General features: G+C 36.9%; 1 protein-coding gene across 1 annotated transcript in view; it reads right to left on the minus strand.

Moving 5' to 3' along the window:
- Positions 1-6,816: 6,816 nt before the first annotated feature.
- Positions 6,817-21,464, minus strand: part of LOC116629186 (transmembrane protease serine 11E-like) — a 40,831-nt gene continuing 26,183 nt past the window's right edge. Inside the window, exons 7-10 of the mRNA XM_032399496.1 lie at positions 20,669-20,846; positions 19,472-19,731; positions 18,744-18,886; positions 6,817-6,978 (exon numbers count right to left, since the gene is read on the minus strand). Of these exons, the coding sequence (XP_032255387.1) occupies positions 6,817-6,978; positions 18,744-18,886; positions 19,472-19,731; positions 20,669-20,846 (743 nt within the window). The remainder of the gene's footprint in view (positions 6,979-18,743; positions 18,887-19,471; positions 19,732-20,668; positions 20,847-21,464) is intronic.

Here is a 21,464-nt window from a genome sequence, read left to right on the forward strand (position 1 = left end):
TGTGTGGTGACAGATGGAAGCTGCATTCATGGTAGGCATAGCTTGATGTATAAACCTGTCCAATCACTATGTCGTACACCTGAAACTAATGTAGCACTGAGTGGCAACTATATTTCAGTAAACAAGCAAAGTAAGCTGCAGACTGAGGTGCCTTGACAACCATGAACAGGAAGCTAATTGTAAATAGCAGAAGCTCAAATGGAATGAAAGATTTTAGGAAGCTACTGTGCTACTATAAATGTTTTCTCGTTTATTTTTCCAGAATGAACTCTATTCCACAGTAGTAAGAACAGTTGAAAATGGGGCGCCTGAGTGGCTCAGTCGTTAAGCATCTGCCTTCCGCTCAGGTCATGATCCCAGGGTCCTGGGATCGAGCCCCACATCGGGCTCTCTGCTCGGCGGGAAGCCTACTTCTCCCTCTCCCACTCCCCCTGCTTGTGTTACCTCTCTCGTTGTGTCTCTCTCTGTCAAATAAATAAAAATAAAATCTTTAAAAAAAAAAAAAACAGTTGAAAATGATTACTGAACTAATGAAGCTAATGTCTCTGGAATTTTGGAGCTTCAGAGAATGAAATAAGTAGCAAATGAAAGTCTTTTCAAAAGGAAGCAGATGATTAATTTACAAACAATTGACAAGTGAGGTTGAGTTTAGGCAAAATTCTAGAGAATGTTATTATACTAGAAAATTTTTAGATGTGGGATATGAGAGAAAGAGAGGAGTCAAGAGCTTTAGGGCTTGAAGAACTGGAAGAATGGCATTGACTGAGGTGAGGAAGATAGTGGGTATCACATGTTTGGAGACAAGAAACATTGTATTTGAAGTGGTTACTAGATAACTTAATGGAGATACAACAGGCAATTGGACATAGGAATTTGGATTTGAGGAGAGAGGTCTAGGCTAGAGATAAAAATCTGGAAATGTCATCATGTAGATGGTATTTAAAACCATGAAACTGGGGGCGCCTGGGTGGCTCAGTCGGTTAAGCATCTGCCTTCAGCTCATGTCATGATCTCAGAGTCCTGGGATTGAGCCTTATGTCGGTCTCCCTGCTCAGCGGGGAGTCTGCTTCTCTCTCTCCGCCACTTCCCTTGCTTGTGCGCGCTCTCTCTCTCTGTCAAATAAATAAATAAAATCTTAAAAACAAAAAACAAACAAAAAAGCAAAACATGAAACTGAATGAGATCATCAAAGAAGAGTTACAAGGTCTTAGCCTTGGAGTCAGCCAACATTAGGGGTCAAGGATAAGGAGGGCAACCAGAAGATGAGACTAGTCTGTGAGTACAAAGTCTGAGAGTAGTAGGAAATCAGAAATATGCAGTGCCCTGAAAAAAAAAAAAAGGTTTAGGAAGGCGGAAGCAGAGATCAACTGTGCCAAATGCTATTGATGAGACATTTAAGATGAGAACTCTACCATTATATTTAGCAACATGGGGACTATTAATGTCCTTGCAAAGAGCAGTTTTGGTGAAATTTTGGAGCCAAAGTTTGATTGAAATGTGCTTAAGGAATAACGGAAGAAGAGGTATAGGAGATAGTAAATATAGACCGATTTCTTCAAAACGTTTTCCTGCAAAGTCTTGGAGCAGCGACTGGTGGAGAAAGTGGAGTCAAGACAATTTTTTGGGTGTATGTGTGCTTGTTGTTTGTTTAAGATCAAGGAAGTAACAAAAAGAAAATGACAAAGTAGGAAAGGGAGGGAAGAGTTGCTGGAACAAATTAAGTAGGTGAGAGAAGATGGGATCTAGTGTATAGGTGGAGGGATTGGCTTTCGATCAGAGCACCTGGGGGAACAGGTAGGAAGGCCAAATGTGCAGGAGCAGCTGCTGACATGAGAATAGAGGTGGTGGAGGGTTTCTTCAGAATGTTTCAATTTTCAGTGAAGGAGGTGAGAAGCGAGATCATCTGTGGAGAATGGGGATGGAGAAGGAGGTGTTAGGGGAATTGAGGAGAAGAAAAGATGTGAAACAGACATCTAAAAGAATGGGAGGGTGAACAGCGAAGGGTCATATGATGCTGGGGAAGCACTGAGTGTACTGGAGGTTTGTGATCCTGAATTTGAAGTTAGACCTGTCAGTGTGGTTTTGTATTTTTCTCCAAACACGTTCAATGGCAGGTGGAGATTTGGGTTTTATCAGGGTTGTGGTAAAAAGCAAGTGTCATAGGTTGGTGAAGCAAGAGAGAAGTACAGAAGTCAAAGGTATGTGCAGGGCAGTAATTATAGTGATTGACTGTGGTATTTATTTAAGCTGTGCCAAAGAGGTATTGATTAATGGAAATGGATCCGTGCTAAGGAACATCTCCTAATTGCATGTCACAGGCCTCTGTCTTCCACTCCACCTTGAGAGTTGTACACTAAAAACTTTATCAGGACAAAAAAATGATAGTCATGGTTATTAAAATTGAGACCAACCAATATTTATGAAGTATATCCTTATACTGAAATCCATTCCACAAGTACAGCATAGAAATTGATACAGCTGTGTCAGGAAACCATAAAGACATTATGTACCAGGAAATAAACAGGCACAAGGATAGGATCATCATACAATCCATGTCTTTTCATCTGTACTTGATTGTGTACCACGTGGGAAAGTGTGGAGAGCAAGATTATTTATCAAGCAATATGAGACACTTGGAGGTACTGTGTTAAAACCCAGAATTATAAAAATTATGGCAGAATACATTCATGAAGGCAATACTGTTATTTTTTTTAAAGATTTTATTTATTTATTTGAGAGAGTGAGAGCCAGAGAGCAGGAGCAGGGTGAAAGACAGAGGGAGAAGTAGACTCCCCACTGAGCAGGGAGCCCAATGTGGGGTTCGATCCCAGAACTCCGGCACCATGACCTGAGCCGAAGGCAGATGCTCAACTGACTGAGCCACCCAGGTGCCCCAATACTGCTGTTTTTTTTTCTACTCAAAGTAATTCCTTTTTAAAAATGTCTCATGTATTTCTATGTTTGCTTAATTTTATTACTACCTTCATTCTTTATTTAATAAATCTTTATTGAGTATACACCATAAATTATATACTTTCCTATGAACTGTGAAGGTTATAAAAATGGATTGATTATGGTCCCTACCTCAGGGGACTAGTTGTTGAAATCAGATCTATTCATACATATCTAAAAGCCATGGGGAGAGAGTGTATGTACAGAGAGATTAAAAAAATGTTAAGAAGCCAGTTGCAAAGAATTTGGTAGTTTCTTAAAAAACTAAACATGTGCTTACCAAATGACCATTAATGCACTCTCAGCTATTAATCCCAGAGGAATGAAGGTTCACAAAAAAACCTACACACCAACACACAAATGTCATAGTAGCTTTATTCATGATAGTAAAAATTGTACACAACTCAAATGCCCTTCAGTGAGTGAATGGTTAAACAAATTGTGGTACATCCCTACCATAGAATATTACTCAGCAATAAAAGAATGAACCACTGAGACACATGACTTGGATTGATGTCAATGAAATTATGTTGAGTGAAAAAGCTAACCTCTAAAGGTTTCATACTGTATGATTCCATTTATATACCATTCTTGAATAGACAAAATTATAAAGATACGGAACAGATTAGTGGTACCAGGAGTTAGAGACTGAGGACAGGGATAGGGAGGAAACCAGGTGGCTGTGGGTAGCTTGAGAGATCCTTGAGATCAAACTATGCTGTATCTTGTCTGTGGTGGTAGTTACACAAGTCCACACATGATAAAATTACATAGAATTAAATACACATATACACATATAATTGCATGTTTTTAAAACCAGTGAAATCTGAATAAAATTGATAGAATGAAGGATTATCTCAATGTCAATTTCCTGGTTGTTATATTATACTATAACTAAGTAAGATGTTTACCATTGTGAGAAACTAGGTAAAGGATACACAGGACCTCTCTGTATTATATTTTACAACTGTATGTAAATCTATGATTTTCTGAAAAAAATTTTTTTAAGTTTGTTTTTTTTTTTTAGATGGTAAGGAATTTCAGAAAAGAGGATGTTATATCCACTTAAGGGAGTCATGGAAGCCTTCCAGGAGGAGTCATCATTAAACAAGAAACCAGCCCATTCTGTTAGTCTAATTATCTCTTCATTTCAAAAATATTTATTCAAACTATTATGATCAAGTACCAATTGTTTAAAACAAGATCATAGTTTAATTACAATAGTTATAATAGCTACCATTTTTTGAGCACCTACTATGTTCTAAGAACTGTGCTAAGCACTTTCAAACAGTATATCATTTTAATCCCTACAATCAATCATTCGAGGTAAATATCATTATCCCTGTCTTGTGAGTATATTGAGGCTTAGAGTGTTTAATTAGCTGGCTTAAGTCACACAGTTAATATAAAATCTGGATTGCTTCTTAAAATCAATGGGTAAACAATAATAAAGCTATGTTTTCTGCAAAATAAAAAATAAAACAATTCTTACTGAAAGCCAATCACACATAAAGCACTTTACTAGATACTCTGGGAAGAGGGATAAAAGATATAGAAGGAACTCCCTATATCTTGTACAATTAATATTATTCCTGTCATGACTTCTTAGCTTTCTCCAATGAGATAGTTAAAATAGACATGTTCAAGAATGCTGAAACTCTTTACATGTTATCTTTCAAAAGAAATAATTTAAAAGTATGATATACTGTATTATCTATTTCTCTGTGCACGTAAAGTTTGAACTGTTCCCATATTTTCACTGTGACTCAACCTCTGTTTCTCAATTTTTTTGTAAAAGAGAGTATCAAAAATATTTCTCTGAGGACTATGATGCCATTGTCAAATTAAACTTCTAAAATTTCTCCTTAATTTAAATCTCTTCAAGTTTATTTGCAGAAGAAATTACTCACATCACATGTTATAAATATTTAGTTTGGAAAATTACCTCCAGAAATCTGGAAAATATTAATCATGATGTCAATTTATATGTATTCATTTTTAAGTGACTTCAGAAAGAGGAATTGTATTCTGTTGGTTTTATAAGACCCTAATACAGAATTTCTACTACGTTTTTTATTACTTGAAGATCCGGACATCAGTTTCCCTAGATCTTCCTACAGCTTACAGGTGCCACCTAGAGGCCCAACTGCAGAATGTACTGAAACAAGGGAATCCATTTGGAATGGAACACTGAGTGATTTCGTTTGAAATGTACTTAAAACTTTGTTTAAAATTCACCACTTGCTTCAATTTTGTTTTTTTCAAAATATCTATTAAATGAAACAAAAATAATCTATGCAAAATATTTCACACTGTAAATTCATGTCAGTTTCCATTTTATTTTAGCCAAGCACCTAAATCTTACCAGTTCATATGCCAATATTATTTGGGTTAGTAAAAGTCAGATTTTTCCTACTAATGTTGGTTTTCAAAGTGGTTATGGTCCAATAGAGAACTTGGATGAGGAGGCAAGGGTAATGGAAAAATTTAGTGAAATCTCACCACGTTAACATATGTACTGGCATGAGTTATAACTAACTTCATAATGGCCTAAATCACTTGCATGCTGTGTCTCTAACTGCTCAGTAGTTATTCACCAAAACTAAAATTATGAAAGTGATTGATATTTGGCTTTTACTCTTCAGTTTTGTCTGCAAGCAGTTAGCAATTCAGTGCTACACGAGACATAGCAGGGAGGCAGCTTCCAGGATAAATTCCTATGATATCTTCCCATCTAAGCCCAAATAAGTCTAATAGGGCAGGGGTCCAAGCATGGGCCAGAAATGCAGTAGCAGGCAAAGATGTGCCCATATCTCAGAATGGAGGTCTGGCCTCCATTTGCATGACTATAAATACACACTAACACCTGGACCTTATTCCCTTCAAGGCTTTGTATTTGAAAAAGCTTTAAACACAAATACAGAAGCACTTGGTGATAATCCTATTTCATTCAATAGTCTGGACTAATTCTCTCTTCACTCTCTTCTATCCAACAACAACAAAAAATCTTAACACATAAGGTATACTGGTTGTTCTCAAATGAATTTTCATGGCCTCAGATTTTAAAAGAATTTGCAATATATTGAGTAATATTATTTTCCCATCGTCCCCTTCTTCATGAACTATCATAATAGCAAGCAAATGGATGATATTTTTATTATTATATATTGATATCTTCAACAGTGCAATATTGAATAAATATTATTTGCTTTAACTTAGAACAAGTACATTATATAGAGTTTGTGTAATTATTGTAGGCCACAGGAAAACAGAATCATCCCCACACTTATCTCTGTAGTTGTTAGCTAGAAATGAAAATAAAACTATATCTTGGTTTCTGTGCATTTCCTTAATTCCCATTCTTTCTCCATCGTTAAGTATTTGGTGTTCTGAGGTCAGTTTGCTTGACCTGTCATAATGAATGTGATCATTTTCCTTATTCCATTAAGGAAAAAAAAACCTCCTAATACTCTGTACATAAAAATGTAGTTCTTTCCTTTTTACATTTCCTTTCACTCTGTCCTGCACCTTGAAAGTGGAGATTTACTAAGAAGAGAGAAACTGGGGAAATGAAAGAAGGAATCACTTCAAATTGTAGATATGCATAAGAAATTTATGTCAACAAGCCAAAATTTTGATGACAAAACTTCTAGAAAACAAATGAATGCAAAGTGGGACAGAATCTATCTGCAGAAGCAGGATGCTCAGTGTGGAGCAGAGTTAGGAAGGAAATATATGCATCAAGCAGACAGTTTAGTTAGATGGGTCAGATCCGAGGGACCTGCGAGACTTCTTCTGTGATTCTGTATCTCTGAGAATGGCCCATACACAAAAATGTGCTCCATTCTACTAGGGTTTTCTCTCTTAGACACCAGTTTTGGAACGGATCCAGTCCCGGAAAGCAGTCACTCTAGTGTAAACACCGGGCTTATTAGGTTGTGCACATTCATCTCCCCAGCTCACTATTCCAGCAAGATACCAGATATCTCTAGCATCTGGACTAACCAGTGGTCCTCCGGAGTCACCCTACAGGAGAAGGGAGAGATTAGTAATTAATAATTCAGTTCATTACAGCAGTATTCTTTATTTTTCTAACGAGTTTAATGAAAGGGGTAGTATTCAAAAGTTTTCAGTGTTCTCAAATGCAGAAGCAATTCCCCATGTCAGGAATTCACATAAGGGAGAAGGTCCACTACGTAGAGTATTGGCTTACATTTATAGGTCAGTACACTGAAATTAAAGGCACCATGTCTTTGGATAACAATACTCTTATCTGGTATATCTGAGAAGATAATTCCTCATATTCCTTATCAGTGTGACACTGCTCCCAAAAGAATGGTGACAAGTCTATTGCTGATAAAAAGCACAGACACTAGAGGCAGACGGAGTCAGACACCTGGGCTTAAATCTCAAGTCTGGCTCTTCCAGCGGGCTGAGACCTTTAATTTACATATTTAATGCTCTTAATAATACCTACCTCCAGTGATAATTTTGAAGATTATGTAAGACAGTAAGTATAAAGTGCTTAGCATGGAGCCTGCCATAAATCAGAACTTAGTAAATACATATTTAAAATCAGAAATTCCAATTATTTAAGCCTTGTTAACTCTAAAGAGCTGTTTCTTTATACAGGCCATAAAAACAAGGTACAGGCTGATTTTTCCTCAAAATCCTGGGGTCTCTAATATTGACCACCCATTAAGTGTTCAGCACTCTATGGAGCTCTTAATTAATTACATGTTATCTCATTAACTCGTGTAATTCTGGCAACAAAATGTGGAGTGAAGTTTCATTTTCTCCATTTTAGCAATAAGGAAACCAAAACTCACAGAAATTAAGTAATTTGCCTGATGGTACATGCTATTCAGGGGCAGAAATGAATTTGAATCCAGAGCAATCTAACTCAGAAGCCCAGATTTCTTCCCCTGCATTATATTAACTTCCTTGTGCATTTTCTTTTGTTCATGTAAAAATATTAAGTAATACTAATAGTAACTGAATTTGTAATAATGTGTCTGTAATTTTTAAATCAATTAACAATAAGTGTTTACCTATACCCTCAAAGTCATAGGAGATGTCAGAAGATGTAAATACATGGGCCTTGCCCTCAGGTAGCATACAAATAAATCATTTTGATAATTGAAGCCCAAGGCTATATGAAAGCAGAGCAGATCAGGATGAAGAAATAGACGATTCCAGAGATCACAAAATTTAAATCTAATAGAAAGGTGCAAATGAGTCTGAAAATAACGTAACTAAGGAAAAAAGCAGTGTACTTAACAACCTTACAAGGTGCATCAGGTGATGTCCACCAACAAGTATCAAAAGATAGTCTGTCCTGCTAAAACTAGTTAGCTTACACATGATGGGTGAATGGGGGAGTTATATCAGTATAAGCTAGAAATTGTGATGGTTTATATGTGTTTTGTCTTCGGCAGGGAAGCCAGAATAATGAGAGTAGAATTATAATCTTCAGAAGAAGAGGAAAAAGCTCTCAACTGAGCTGTTGCACAGGCAGAGGTTTTTGGGGCTCCACTTTTTTTTTTTTAAATTTTATTTACTTATTTGAGAGAGTGAGTGAGAGAGAGCACAAGCTGGGGGAGGGGCAGAGAGAGAGGGAGGAGCAGACTCCCCACTGAATAGGGAGCCTTGGGGTTCTACTTAAAGAAAGTATTTAAAAAGTGCCTGTGCCCTGGACTTCCCCTGCCAGAGAAGCACACCACAGCTTCACTCCATTCATGGATCCTGGCAGGTTGCACTTTCTCCTCTGCTCAGGGTTACCCTTTCATGTTCATTGTCTCAGCCCCAGCAAAATCTCAGCAAGCTGGTACTTCCAGTCTGTCGTTCCTGTGCGTTTTTAACAAACCCTAAGTCAGCCACCAGCCACCCGCCACCCTGGGCATTCTGCCTGCCCACACTCTCCAAGTTATTTTTCAAGATACAATTTTGCTGCTGTTGTTAATTCTCTGGGTACAAAGTTGCAGAGCCTTTGAGGGCTCTGTTGGTCTGTCTCTAGCCCTATTTTTCCATAAATCCTGTTCTTTTTAGTGAGTGGTTTAGTGAGAAACAGGAAGTTTAATCAAGAATGTACATATCATAACAGAAACTTTTGAAACTAGAAGCCAAACCAGGAAGCAAATTTAGTGGTTAAGATATGAAGTAATGAAGGAATAGACTAGGGTGTTAAACAGAAAGAATGGGGACAGAGATACATTTGAAAAACATGGTAAAGGGGAAAAATATCTCCTAAGACTTAATTGATTATATGTGAAGAAGATCTAAAAGTAAAAGAAAACTTCAACAATAATGAAATCCAGTAACATAAAGGAGAAACTTGAAAATGGAAAAACAGATATAGGCATACCTCACTTCATTATGCTTTCTTTATTGCACTTTACAGATACTGTATTTTTTACAAATAGAAGGTTGTGGCAATCCTTTGTCGAGCAACTCTATTGGTGCCATTTTTCCATTTTGTGTCCCTGTGTCACAGTTCAGTAATTCTTGCAATATTTCTAACTTTTTCATCATTATTATATTTACTATGGTGATCTGTGATCAATGATCTTTGATATTACTATTGTAATTGTTTTGGGGTGCTATGAACTGTGCCCATATAAGAGGGGAAACTTAATAAATGTGTGTGTTCTGACTGCTCCACCAACCAGACATTCCCCCATCTCTCTTCCTCTCTTCAGGCCTCCCTACTCCCAAAAACACAACAATATTGAAATTAAGCCAATTAATAACTCTACAATGGCCTCTAAATGTTCAAGTGAAAGGAAAGTTGTGTGTTTCTCACTCTAAACCAAAAGCTAAAAATAATTAAGCTTAATGAGGAAGCATGTCAAAAGCTGAGATAGGCTGAAAGCTAGGCCTCTTGAGTCAAACATCCAAGTTACTAACGCAAAGGAAAAGTTCTTGAAGGAAATTAAAATGGCCACTCCAGTGAATACATGAATGATAAGAAACCAAACAGACTTACTTTTGATATGGAGAGAGTTTTAGTGGTCTGGATAGAAGAAATAAGTCACAACATTTCCTTAAGCCAAAACCTAATCCAGAGCAAGGCTCTAACTCTCTTCAATTCTGTGAAAGCTGCAAGAGCTCGGGAAGCTGCAGAAGGAAAGGTCGAAGCTGACAGAGATTGGTTCATGAGGTTTAAGGAAAGGAGTTGTAACCATAACACCAAAGTGCAAGGTGACAAGGCAGCTGCCGATGTAGAAGTTGCACCAAGTTATCCAGAAGATGTAGCTAAGATAATTCATGAAGATGGCTTCACTAAACAACAGATTTTCTTTTTTTTTTTTTTTTAAAGATTTTCATTTATTTATTTGACAGAGAAAAACCCTGAGGGAGCACAGGCAAGGGGAGCAGCAGAGGGAGAAGGAAAAGGAGAAGCAGGCTCCCTGCTCCCTGCTGAGCAGAGAGCCCGATGTGGGGCTCTATCTCAGGACTCTTGGATCATGACCTGAGCCAAAGGCAGACCCTTAACCAACTGAGCCACCCAGGTACCCCACAACAGATTTTCAATGTAGATGAAACAGCTTTTTATTGGAAGAAGATCCTATCTAAGACTTTCATAGCGAAAGAGGAGAAGTCAATGCTTGGCTTCAAAGCTTCAAGAACAGGCTGACTCTCTTGTTAGGGACTTATGCAGCTGGTGACTTTAAGTTGAAGCCAATGCTCACATACCATTCTGAAAAATCCTAGGAACCTTAAGAATTATGATAGATCTACTCTTCTTGTGTTCTAGAAATAGAACAACAAGGCCCGGATGACAGCACATCTGTTTACAACATGCTTTACAAAATATTTCTAAGTCTACTGTCAAGAACAACTGCTCAGAAAAAATAATTTCTTTCAAAATATTACTGCTCATTGTCAGTACATCTGGTTCTCCAAGAGCTCTGATAGAGATGTACAGAAAGGTTAATGTTGTTTTCATGCCTGCTAACATATGGGTCAAGGAGTAATTTTGATTTTCAAGTCTTATTATTTAAGAAATACATTTTGTAAGGCTATTGCTGCATGGAGAGTGATTCCTCTGATGAATCTGGGCAAAGTAAATTGAAAATCTTCAGGAAAGAAATCACCATTCTAGATGCCTTTAAGAACATTTATGATTCATGGGAAGAGGTCAAAATATCAACATTAAATGGAATTTGGAAGAAGTTGATTTCAACCCTTACAGATGACTTTGGTGTTTGAGACTTCAGTGGATGAAGTCACTGCAGATATGGTGCAAATAGCAAAAGTGGAGCCTGAAGATGGGACTGAATTGCTACAATCTCATGATAAAACTTGAATGGACAAGGAATTGCCTCTTATGGATGAACAAAGAAAGTGGTTTCTTGAGATGGGATCTACTCCCAGTGAAGATTTTGTGAAGATTGTTGAAATTACAAAAAAGGTTTTAGAATATTATATAAACTTAGTTGGTAAGGCAGTGGCAGAGTTTGAGATGACTGACTCCAATTTGAAATAAGTTCTATTGTGGATAAAATGCTATCAAACAGCATCGCATGCTATAGAGAAATCATTCCTGAAAGGAAAATCTATCTATGTGGCAAACTTCATTATTGTCTTATTTTGAGAAATTAACTCAGCCACCCCAACCTTGAACATCCACCACCCTGATCAGTCAGCAGCCATCAACACTGAGGCAATGTCCTCCAGAAGCAAAAAGATTACAACTCACTGAAAGTTCAGATGATGATTAGCAACTTTTAGCAATAAAGTACTTTTAAATTATGGTATGTGCATTGGTTATTTTAAACAATGTTATTGCATACTTAATAGACTATAGTCTAGTGTAAACATAACTTTTATATATACTGAGAAACCAAAAAATTCATTTGACTCGATTTATTGTGGTAGTCTGGAATGGAACCCACAATATCTTCAAAGGATGCCTATAACGTGTCATAGTGCCTGTTGAGTTTGAGATGGCACATACACAGATTTTAGTCTTATACTGAACATTAAAACTTATAAATGAAAATGGTTTTGGAGTAGGTGGAAATGTGAGACTGAATTGGGCAAGAGTTTAATTCTGATTATGTAGTTTTGGAAGTCATTAAAGAGACAGCTGAGTTCAGAGAAAAGATAGTTTCTTTCAGTGAGTATATAGAGAAGAGAGAAAAATTTCACCTAAGATCTGAGTCTTGATGGATAATGAGTCTTAGAGAGGGGGGTAGAAAAAGAAACCAAAACAAGGAACCAGAAATGAGTGATGGGAGAAAGAGGGGGGGAAATCAGCATATTTCAGGATCATAGAACCCAAAGAAGAATCATATTTTAAGAAAGAGGAAATAGCCAAATGGCACTGAGGTGAGAAAGAGTAGCAGATCCAAGGAAAGATTTTTGCATATGATGTTACTGGTGATTTTTGAGATCTTTAAAATATATGGAACTGGTCAAGTGTCAAAAATTGTGGACACTAGACATAAAATGGGAAAAAAAAAACTGGTACCAGAGAGAGGAAAAAAATGGTTTCCAGAGATAGGAAAGCATGGTTTTGTAATCAGAGTTAAATTTAGTTCCTTCTCTTTAATTCCCCAAATGTATAAGGAACATTCACATCTAATGCCATCATAGAAGTGGCATTGGACAGTAAGGGACACATTTGCAGATGAAATTATATGACATCTGGGATTTACTTCAAAAAAGATCTGAAAAAATAGGGTGGGGAAGGAAGAGTTGAGAGGCTTGTGTTAAGATATATAAGGATAAAGTGATGAGTTGATAATTGTTGAAGCTAGGTTATGAGTACATCGGGGTTCATTATACAGCTCTCTCTACTTATGCATACAGTTGAAATTTTCTGTAATAAAAAATTTAGAATACTAAAGAGGCATATAGCTGTATGTTTAATGTGCACTCCTCTCAGACTTTTAGGAAGGAAGTTGCCATAAATAGAAGCTGAGATATTTGAATGGAGATCATAAATGATGATCACAAATGCAAAATCACAAGTTTTAGTAAAGTTAGAGGCAAATGTGATGAAGGAGATTAAGACAACAGAAGATCTAGAATATCTAAACTATGATTCTATGACTGTCAAGAAGCCAAATAAAATATAATTGATTCTTTCTATTCCCAGCAGTTGTTTTTTATGAAGTTGCCACAAACCCAGAATTAGTGAATACTGAATCATTGCCTCCTGGGGGAAATAAAGGGTTTGATTTCCATGAGTCTCTGGTCATATTTTCATCAACTGATCAACACATAACCATATTTTATGTATGTTTCTGTTTAAAGACACATTATTTAAGATATATTATTAATTCATCAATGTTGAACTCATAGCCAATAGCCCTGTAACTCATGCCTGAATGATGTTTACCTAACACACATATTTTCTCAATAAGGCACATCGCTGCCTTCTTGTACTTTACTTCGGCACTACACTTGGGGACTATTTTAAACAGCAAAGCCACCAACAAAAGCACAAAAATGAGGAAAATGTGGCATTAAATAGACCAAAAAAGGGACACAAGTTTATGGTGTGAAAGCTGAAACAAGAAGGCAGTCCATCTCCTTTTTTGACCTCAGGTGGGAACATGCGCATTGGGTGACTCAAATTTTTTGCCACTCTGCGTGTGTTCATGAATGATCACAAAAGTGCCTTGATGATTGATTTGGGGTTCACAAACAAATTTTAGCAAATAGGTGAATTCATAAGTACAGTATCTGCAAATAATGAAGATTATGTGTATATTTTCAAGTGACTCTTGTATTAAATTGGTTTTATTCTAATATTTTATTCACAGGATCAACTTTGAATTTTCTGTAGAATTTTGTAATGGGACCAATCTATATTCTTCCATGTCTTCCTCCAGGAATAATCAAGGCCTCAGAGGAGACAAAGAAACACAATGAGTTAAGTCTAATCTTGAGTGTTTGCCAGGAGTGTGGAGACAGGTCAACTGGGTGAAAGAGTTTAATATAGCAGATTGAACAATGCTGAATTGACTGACCCAGAGGTGAAAGTTGGGAATGGACAATGGTGAAGTTGGTCATGGACTAAGTGAAGAAAACCAATGAAAGCAAAACAACAACAACAAACAAACAAACAAACAAAAACAGGTGCAGTGTGTATGTGAGAGAGAAAAAACATGAAAAACTGAAAAAAAATTCTTAGAAATGAATGATATACCACTGTATGGACCTAGATTGGAAAACATACAGAATAACATGTAATTTCAAAACCAATTTGAAGCTTAGAGGAGTGCACATTAAACATAAGATCTGTCAAATCATGAAATTAAAATTATAGGAGTATTTACAGGTGTACCCAAGGAATCAGTATTGGCTTTGATTCTATCAGCAATGTGGATGAAGACGTAGAGGTTATAGCTGTCATAGCAGGCAAAGTCACGTTGACGGTGCTAGCCTATATACTGGAAAGCAAAAGCAGGGTTCAAAATGATGTCTATGCTCTGGACCAAGATAAAATAGAATTACTTATTTTTTTTTACCCAAACTAAATTTAAAAGATAATAATTAATTAATTTTTTAAAAACCGGACTTTAGAAATAAATATAAAAAATTCTGAAAGGTAGATAGAAGAAGCCAGGAAAGCTAGGAACCTTAGGACTCAAGGAATGACACAACAGTGAGCTCCCTGAATTTACTTTTTTCCTCCACTTATCCAGAACATAGAGCTTAAAAAAATGTCAATCTAGCAACCTGCCAACAGATACAGATGAAAAAGAAGCCTCAAGAAAAGCTTTCTCTCTCCAGTCAAAGAAACGAAAAGGGGGGGCGCCTGGGTGGCTCAGTTGGTTAAGCGACTGCCTTCGGCTCAGGTCATGATCCTGGAGTCCCGGGATCGAGTCCCGCATCGGGCTCCCTGCTCGGCAGGGAGTCTGCTTCTCCCTCTGACCCTCCCCCCTCTCATGTGCTCTCTCTGTCTCATTCTCTCTCTCTCAAATAAATAAATAAAATCTTTAAAAAAAAAAAAAAAAAAAGAAACGAAAAGGGGGCAAACTATGGAGAACAAAAAACTTTTAGATAATATCTGCTCTACTCCAGCCAAACACAGAAAAAACTGTGGCCCCATCCCAACCCCCATCAGCAAAGGCAAAGTAGGGAGCCTAGACTTCTATCTCTACCAGGCTATAAGAAGGCCCACTCCCCAACCAGAGAAGGCTGAGTTGGAAACCAGACTTTCATTTCTGCCAGATGATAATGAAACTCTTCTCTCTCTTTCTTATGGGGACCAGCTGGGAAGCATAGATTACAACTCAGGGGAAATGAGGCCTACCTCTCTCACTCAGTTAGGGTGATGTCAGAGGAGACCTAGTGGAAAGTCAGGGCTTTCCCCACTGCCAACAGTAATGAGGCCACTACCCCATGATGTCTGTGGAGGCCACAAAGGGAACAGTAACAAGGTTCTCCCAGCCAGAGTGATATCAGAGGAAGCTTAATACAGAGCCTAAAATTCCACCTCCATCCAGCAGTAACAAAGCTCTTCTCCCCTACCTGGGTGTTAAAGGAGGATGAGTAGGAAATGAGATAGGATCTACCTACTCCATCCAGTGTTATGTCAGAGGAAGCATGCTAAAACAGAAGAATTTAAATAAGATCCAGAATCTTATAATACTCAAAATGTTCAAGATATACCTGGAAATCACTTATCATACAAAGAACTAGGAAAATCTCAACTTGAATGAGAAAAGACAATCAACAGATACTGACACTGAGATGATACAGATATTGGTATTTTCTGACAAAATTTTAAAGCAGCCATGACAAAAATGTCTTAATGAGCAATTACCACTATGCTTGAAACAAATTAAAAAACAAGACGTTTCAGCAAAGAAATAGCAGATATACAGAAAGATCAAATGAATATATTAGACTGAAAAATGCAATAATCAAAAAACTGATTGGATGGGCTCAATAGGACAAAGATGACAGAAAAGAGAATCAGTGATCTTGAAGATAGAATGATAGAAATTATCCAGTCTGGGGGCGCCTGAGTGGCTCAGTCGTTAAGCGTCTGTCTTCCGCTCAGGTCATGATCCCAGGGTCCTAAGATCAAGCCCTGCATCAGGCTCCCTGCTCCACGGGAAGCCAGCTTCTCCCTTCCCTACTCCCCCTGCCTGTGTTCCCTCTCTCACTGTCTCTCTCTCTCTGTCAAATAAATAAATAAATAAATCTTAAAAAAAAAAAAAAAAAGAAATTATCCAGTCTGAGCAATAGAATCAGGAAGGGGGAGAAAAATAAACAAAAGCTCAGGGACCTCTGAGCCTGTGACAAAAGAACTAACATTCCTATTATTTGACTCCCAGAAGGATACAAAAAAGAAAGTGGGGCTGGGAAAGCATTCAAAGAAATAATGGCTGAAAATTTCCCAAATTTGTCAATGGACATAAATCTGCACATCCAAAAAGCTGAGTAAAGATATTTTATTTATTGATAAAAATTTTTAAAAATTAAATAAAAAGTAAGTAAAAAAGCTGAGTAAACCCCAAACAGGATAACCCAAAGAAATCCATGCCAAGACACATAATCAAACTTCTGATAACTAAAGACAAAGAAAAATCTTGAACACAACAATACAGAAAGGGCAGCTCATCTATAGGGAAAAAACAATTCTAGTAATAGCACATTTCTCACCAGAAATCACAGAAGCCATGATCTAAATGATGAAAGAAAAGAACTGTCAATCCCAAATTCTACATCTGACAAAATTATGCTTCAGGAATGAGTAAGAAATAAAGAATTTTGCACACAGAAAATCTGAGGGAATTTGTCATCAGCAGATCTACACTAAAAAAAAAAGGCTAAAGGAAGTTTCTAAAACAGAAAAGGAATGATAAAAAATATCTTAGAAAACCAGGAAGGAATAAAGAACAAAATTATAAATAAATAAATAAATAAATAAATAAATAAATAAATAAATAAAAATTCCCTTCTACTCTTGAGTTTCTAAGTTATGTTTGGAACTTGAAGCAAAAAGGTTATCTAATGTGGTTCTCAATGTGATGTAGAGGAAATGTTAAAATTTACATCAATATTATCATTATAAATGGGGGAAGGTAAAGAGGCTTAAGGGGAGGTAAGTTTTCTATTCTATGCTCCATCTGAACTAGTAAAATCTCAACACCAGTAGATTGTGATAAGTTATGTATATACAACTTAGAGGAACCACAAAAATTTTTCCACAGAGATAGCCTAGTCAAAAATACTAATAGATAAATCAAAATGGAATTCTTTAAAAAGCTACATAAGTATGATTCTATTTATATAACACTCAAAATTACAAAATTGTAGAGATGGAAAACAGATTCATGATTGGCAGGTGTTAGTAATGGAAGAGTGATACAGGGTTGACATCAGCCATAGCAACTGCTTTCTAGATATGTCTCTAGAGGCAAGGAAAACAAAAGCAAAAATAAACTATTGGGACTTCATCAATTATTCAACAATAAAAAGCTTCTGCACAACGAAGGAAACAATCAACAAAACCACAAGGCAACCTACAGAATGGAAGAAGTTTTTTGCAAATGACATATCTGATAAGGGATTAGTATCCAAAATATATAAAGAACTTATAAAACTCAAGACCCAAAAAATGAATAATCCAATTTAAAAATGTGCAGAGGACATGAATGGACATTTTCCCAAAGAAGACATACAGGCGGCCAACAGACATATGAAAAGATGCTCAACATCACTCATCATCAGGGAAACGCATGTCAAAACCACAGTGAGATATCACCTCACACCTGTCTGAATGAGTAAAATCAACAATACAAGAAACAACAGGTGCTGGCAAGGATGTGGAGAAAGGAGAACCCTCCTACACTGTTGGTGGGAATGCAAGCTTGTGCAGCCACTCTGGAAGACGGTAGGGAGGTTCCTCAAAATGTTAAAAAATAGAACTACCCTATGATCCAGCAATTGCACTATGAGGTATTTACCCAAAGAATACAAAAATACTAATTCAAAGGGATACATGAACCCCAATGTTATAGCAGCATTATCTACAATAGCCAAATCATGGAAACAGCCCAAATGTCCACTGACTGGTGAATAGATAAAGAAGATGTAGTATATATATAATAGACTATTACTCAGCCACAAAAGAGAACAAAATCTGCCATTTGCAATGACATCGATGGAGCTAGAGAGTATTATGCTAAGTGAAATAAGTCAGTCAGAGAAAGACAAATACCATATGATTTCCTCATATGCAGAATTGAAGAAACAAAAAAAGCAAAGGGAAAAAAAAAGAAAGGGAGGCAAACCAAGAAACAGACTTTTAACTATAAAGAACAAACTGATGGTTACCAGAGGGGAGTGGGTGGGGGGATGGGTGAAATAGGTGATGGAGATTAAGGAGTACACTTGTTGTGATGAGCACCGGGTGTTGTATGGAATTGTTGAATCACTGTATTGTACACTGGCAACTAATATTACACTGTATGTTAACTAACTGGAATTTAAATAAAAACTTAAGAAAAAAAAGAAAGTGATAGAGAAGTAGGTGTTACTATGAAGGAGATCTTTGTGGTGATGGAATAGTTCTCAATTGCAGTGATGGTTACACAAATCTGCACATGTAACAAAATGCCATTGACTAGAAGCACACATTGCACCAATGTGAATTTCTTAACTTTTATATTGTACTATGGGAATGTGAGATGTAATGTTTGGGGAAAATGAGGTGAAGAATATGTGAGACTCCTCTGTAAACTTTCTATAAATCTATAATGATTTCAAAATAAAAAGTGAGCAAAAAATTCTGCAGCATACTAACAGGTCAAACCACGTACCTGGCACGCATCTCTTTTTCCTTTCAAGGAGCCAGCACATAACATTCTAGGAGTTATGGCACCATTGTAAGATTGGGGTTCGTTACAGGTTTGAGTGTCTATGAGATCCACTTGTACTTGCCAAAGATGATTTTGACTACCACCTAAAGGGAGAAAATAGTCTTTATATTTGTATATATACATATACTCTATAAACCTCAAGAAAATCATAATTATTGGATGAGATGGCAATATAGGATATGTCTTTTTTTCAGGTACAGTCATATTTTGGGGAAAAAAATTTCCTAACTACTTTAAATGAAAAGGTAGGTACCTATTAGAGAATCTCAAGTTGTTTCCGTGATTTCCATCCCACGGCAAAAGTTAGAATGTAATTTCAGTAGGGAGAATGGTGACCTTATGATTCTCGCATCTTCACAATTGAGTATATTAATGATCCCCAATCTCTTCTGTGGTTAATTCCCTAGTAAAAAGTTCAGCCATATTTACTATTTCAGACCCTTACCAAGCACCATTACTACAATAGTAGGGAGGCACTTGATAGTAAACTAAAGCAATGAAGAAATGTATGTGTCTTCTAAATGACCTAGTTCACAAATAGTGTCTGACTTGCCCAGGTCCATATGACCAACCCACCAACATATTTTGGCATAATGACATTCCATTCTTTAAATGCCTTAGAATACCAAATTGGGTTACTATGGTTTGATTTCTCTTCAGATGCTCACCATCATTTTGCAGTGCTCCAAATCCTGTCACAAACATCTCACTGCCTGGGTGGAACTCATGGGATGCATCAGGGAGACAAATCCTATGTACTGCATTTGTGTAGGGAACAGGGCTAGAAAGCTCTGCAACTGAAATATCATAGTCATGTGATGGGTACTTATATTTTTCATGGACAAATATCCTTCGAAGGCCTTGTTTCATCTTTGGAGGCTTTATTGTTACTCCAAAGGAAACGGTCCATCTGTCTGGGTCCTTATACCTGAGGAAAAAGTACGAAGAATAAATTTCACTTTACCATACTACCAATGTAATGACTTATATTAAACGATTTAGGCTGCTGGTGTCAATATAAGTTTTCTTTTTAAAAAGACAATTTCTATATAAAGAAACAAACTCTTTCTAATCTGAGAATCAGGCTCGGGAGTAACATCAGGTAGAAAAACCACAGTGGCATGTTTTTTAGGAGATACATACCACACTGCATCTAAATTGCTCACCCCAGATCCTAGGGCTTTTTGACATTTCTAGGAATCAGTGACTCCAAGAGACATGTGGAAAGCATATTTTATACAGAATGAAAGGACTAAATGTATTCTATGCACCATGTTCCCTACCCACAAACATACACATTTCTCTGAAAACTGAAAAAGCTACACTTAAATATAACTAAACATTACTATCCTGTATACATAGTCATTTTGCATTGGGTTGAAAGGTCTCTACTCTTTGGAATACAACTAGTCAAGTTACTCAGCTGAATTTGTTACTACCAAATTTCTTCATACTTAATTCTTTCTTGCCATGTGAAATTTCCCCACTGAGATCAAACCTTCCATCCCCTATCCCCATCTCTGATAGATATACAGCAGAGAGATATGGCTCTTTGACATCAAGCTGAAAGTCAAAAAATGACTTTAAAACTTCTTTAAAACTCCTGCTTCCTTTGACAAATTATTATTTATTTATCAATGGATAATTTATCTCCATGTAGTTTGATGCCATTTCCATTTCCAGGCTATTAAACCTCTTATTAAGGTTTATGAGTGTCCCACTCTTTGTGATGTATATTTTATCTTTATATTAAACTCATCTCTTTCCAACTTCATGAGGTATTTCCTTCCTGCCAAGCCCCAATGCACTTTGCTTACAAGTCATTCACAAGCCAGTCATTCACAAGCCAGTCATTCAGGACTTACGTTCTAAAGCAGTGAGCAGCACTCACAAGCCATGTGCTATTAATTAAAGTTGCTCCACAGCGATGGATTCCATCCCACTGCAGACTAGCTTGCCACGGCCATTCACCCTCTTCTACCTGTGTCCCACCGATGATCCTGACACTCTGACTTGTAGTTTTACTCCTTCGTGTCCCACAGCCTGCCAAAGAGAAATGATGCCTTACCTAACAGTTGCTTTTAAGTATCAAATTGTGTCACTATCTCAAAGTTCCTTTGAACTTTGTGCTCCAATAGTATCAAATATTTTCTCTTGTTCTTACTTTTCCTTCAACTATAGCGGTTCACTAATTTAACAACTATTCATCTTGTAAGATTGAAGTCAATCATTACCTCCTCTAGGATGCCTTCTCTAACAATTGCTCTGCCCCCAAACTGGATTAGTTATGGCTCTTTTGATATTTCCATTATCATTGTCATCTTCATCATTATTTTTTAAATTTAATTTAATTTTATTATGTTATGTTAGTCACCATACATTACATCATTAATTTTTGGTGTAGTGATCCACAATTCATCATTTTGGTATAACACCCAGTGCTCCATGCAGTACGTGCCCTCCTTAATACCCATCACCAGGCTAACCCATCGCCCCACCCCCCTCCCCATCTACAACCCTCAGTTTGTTTCTCAGAGTCCATAGTCTTTCATGGTTTGTCTCCCCCTCCGATTCCCCCCCTTCATTTTTCCCTTCCTTCTCCTAATGTCCTCCATGCTATTCCTTATGTTCCACAAATAAGTGAGACCATATGATAATTGA

The sequence above is a fragment of the Phoca vitulina genome, unplaced genomic scaffold (genome assembly GCF_004348235.1).
Source record: "Phoca vitulina isolate PV1807 unplaced genomic scaffold, GSC_HSeal_1.0 scaffold3, whole genome shotgun sequence".
Taxonomy (NCBI): domain Eukaryota; kingdom Metazoa; phylum Chordata; class Mammalia; order Carnivora; family Phocidae; genus Phoca; species Phoca vitulina.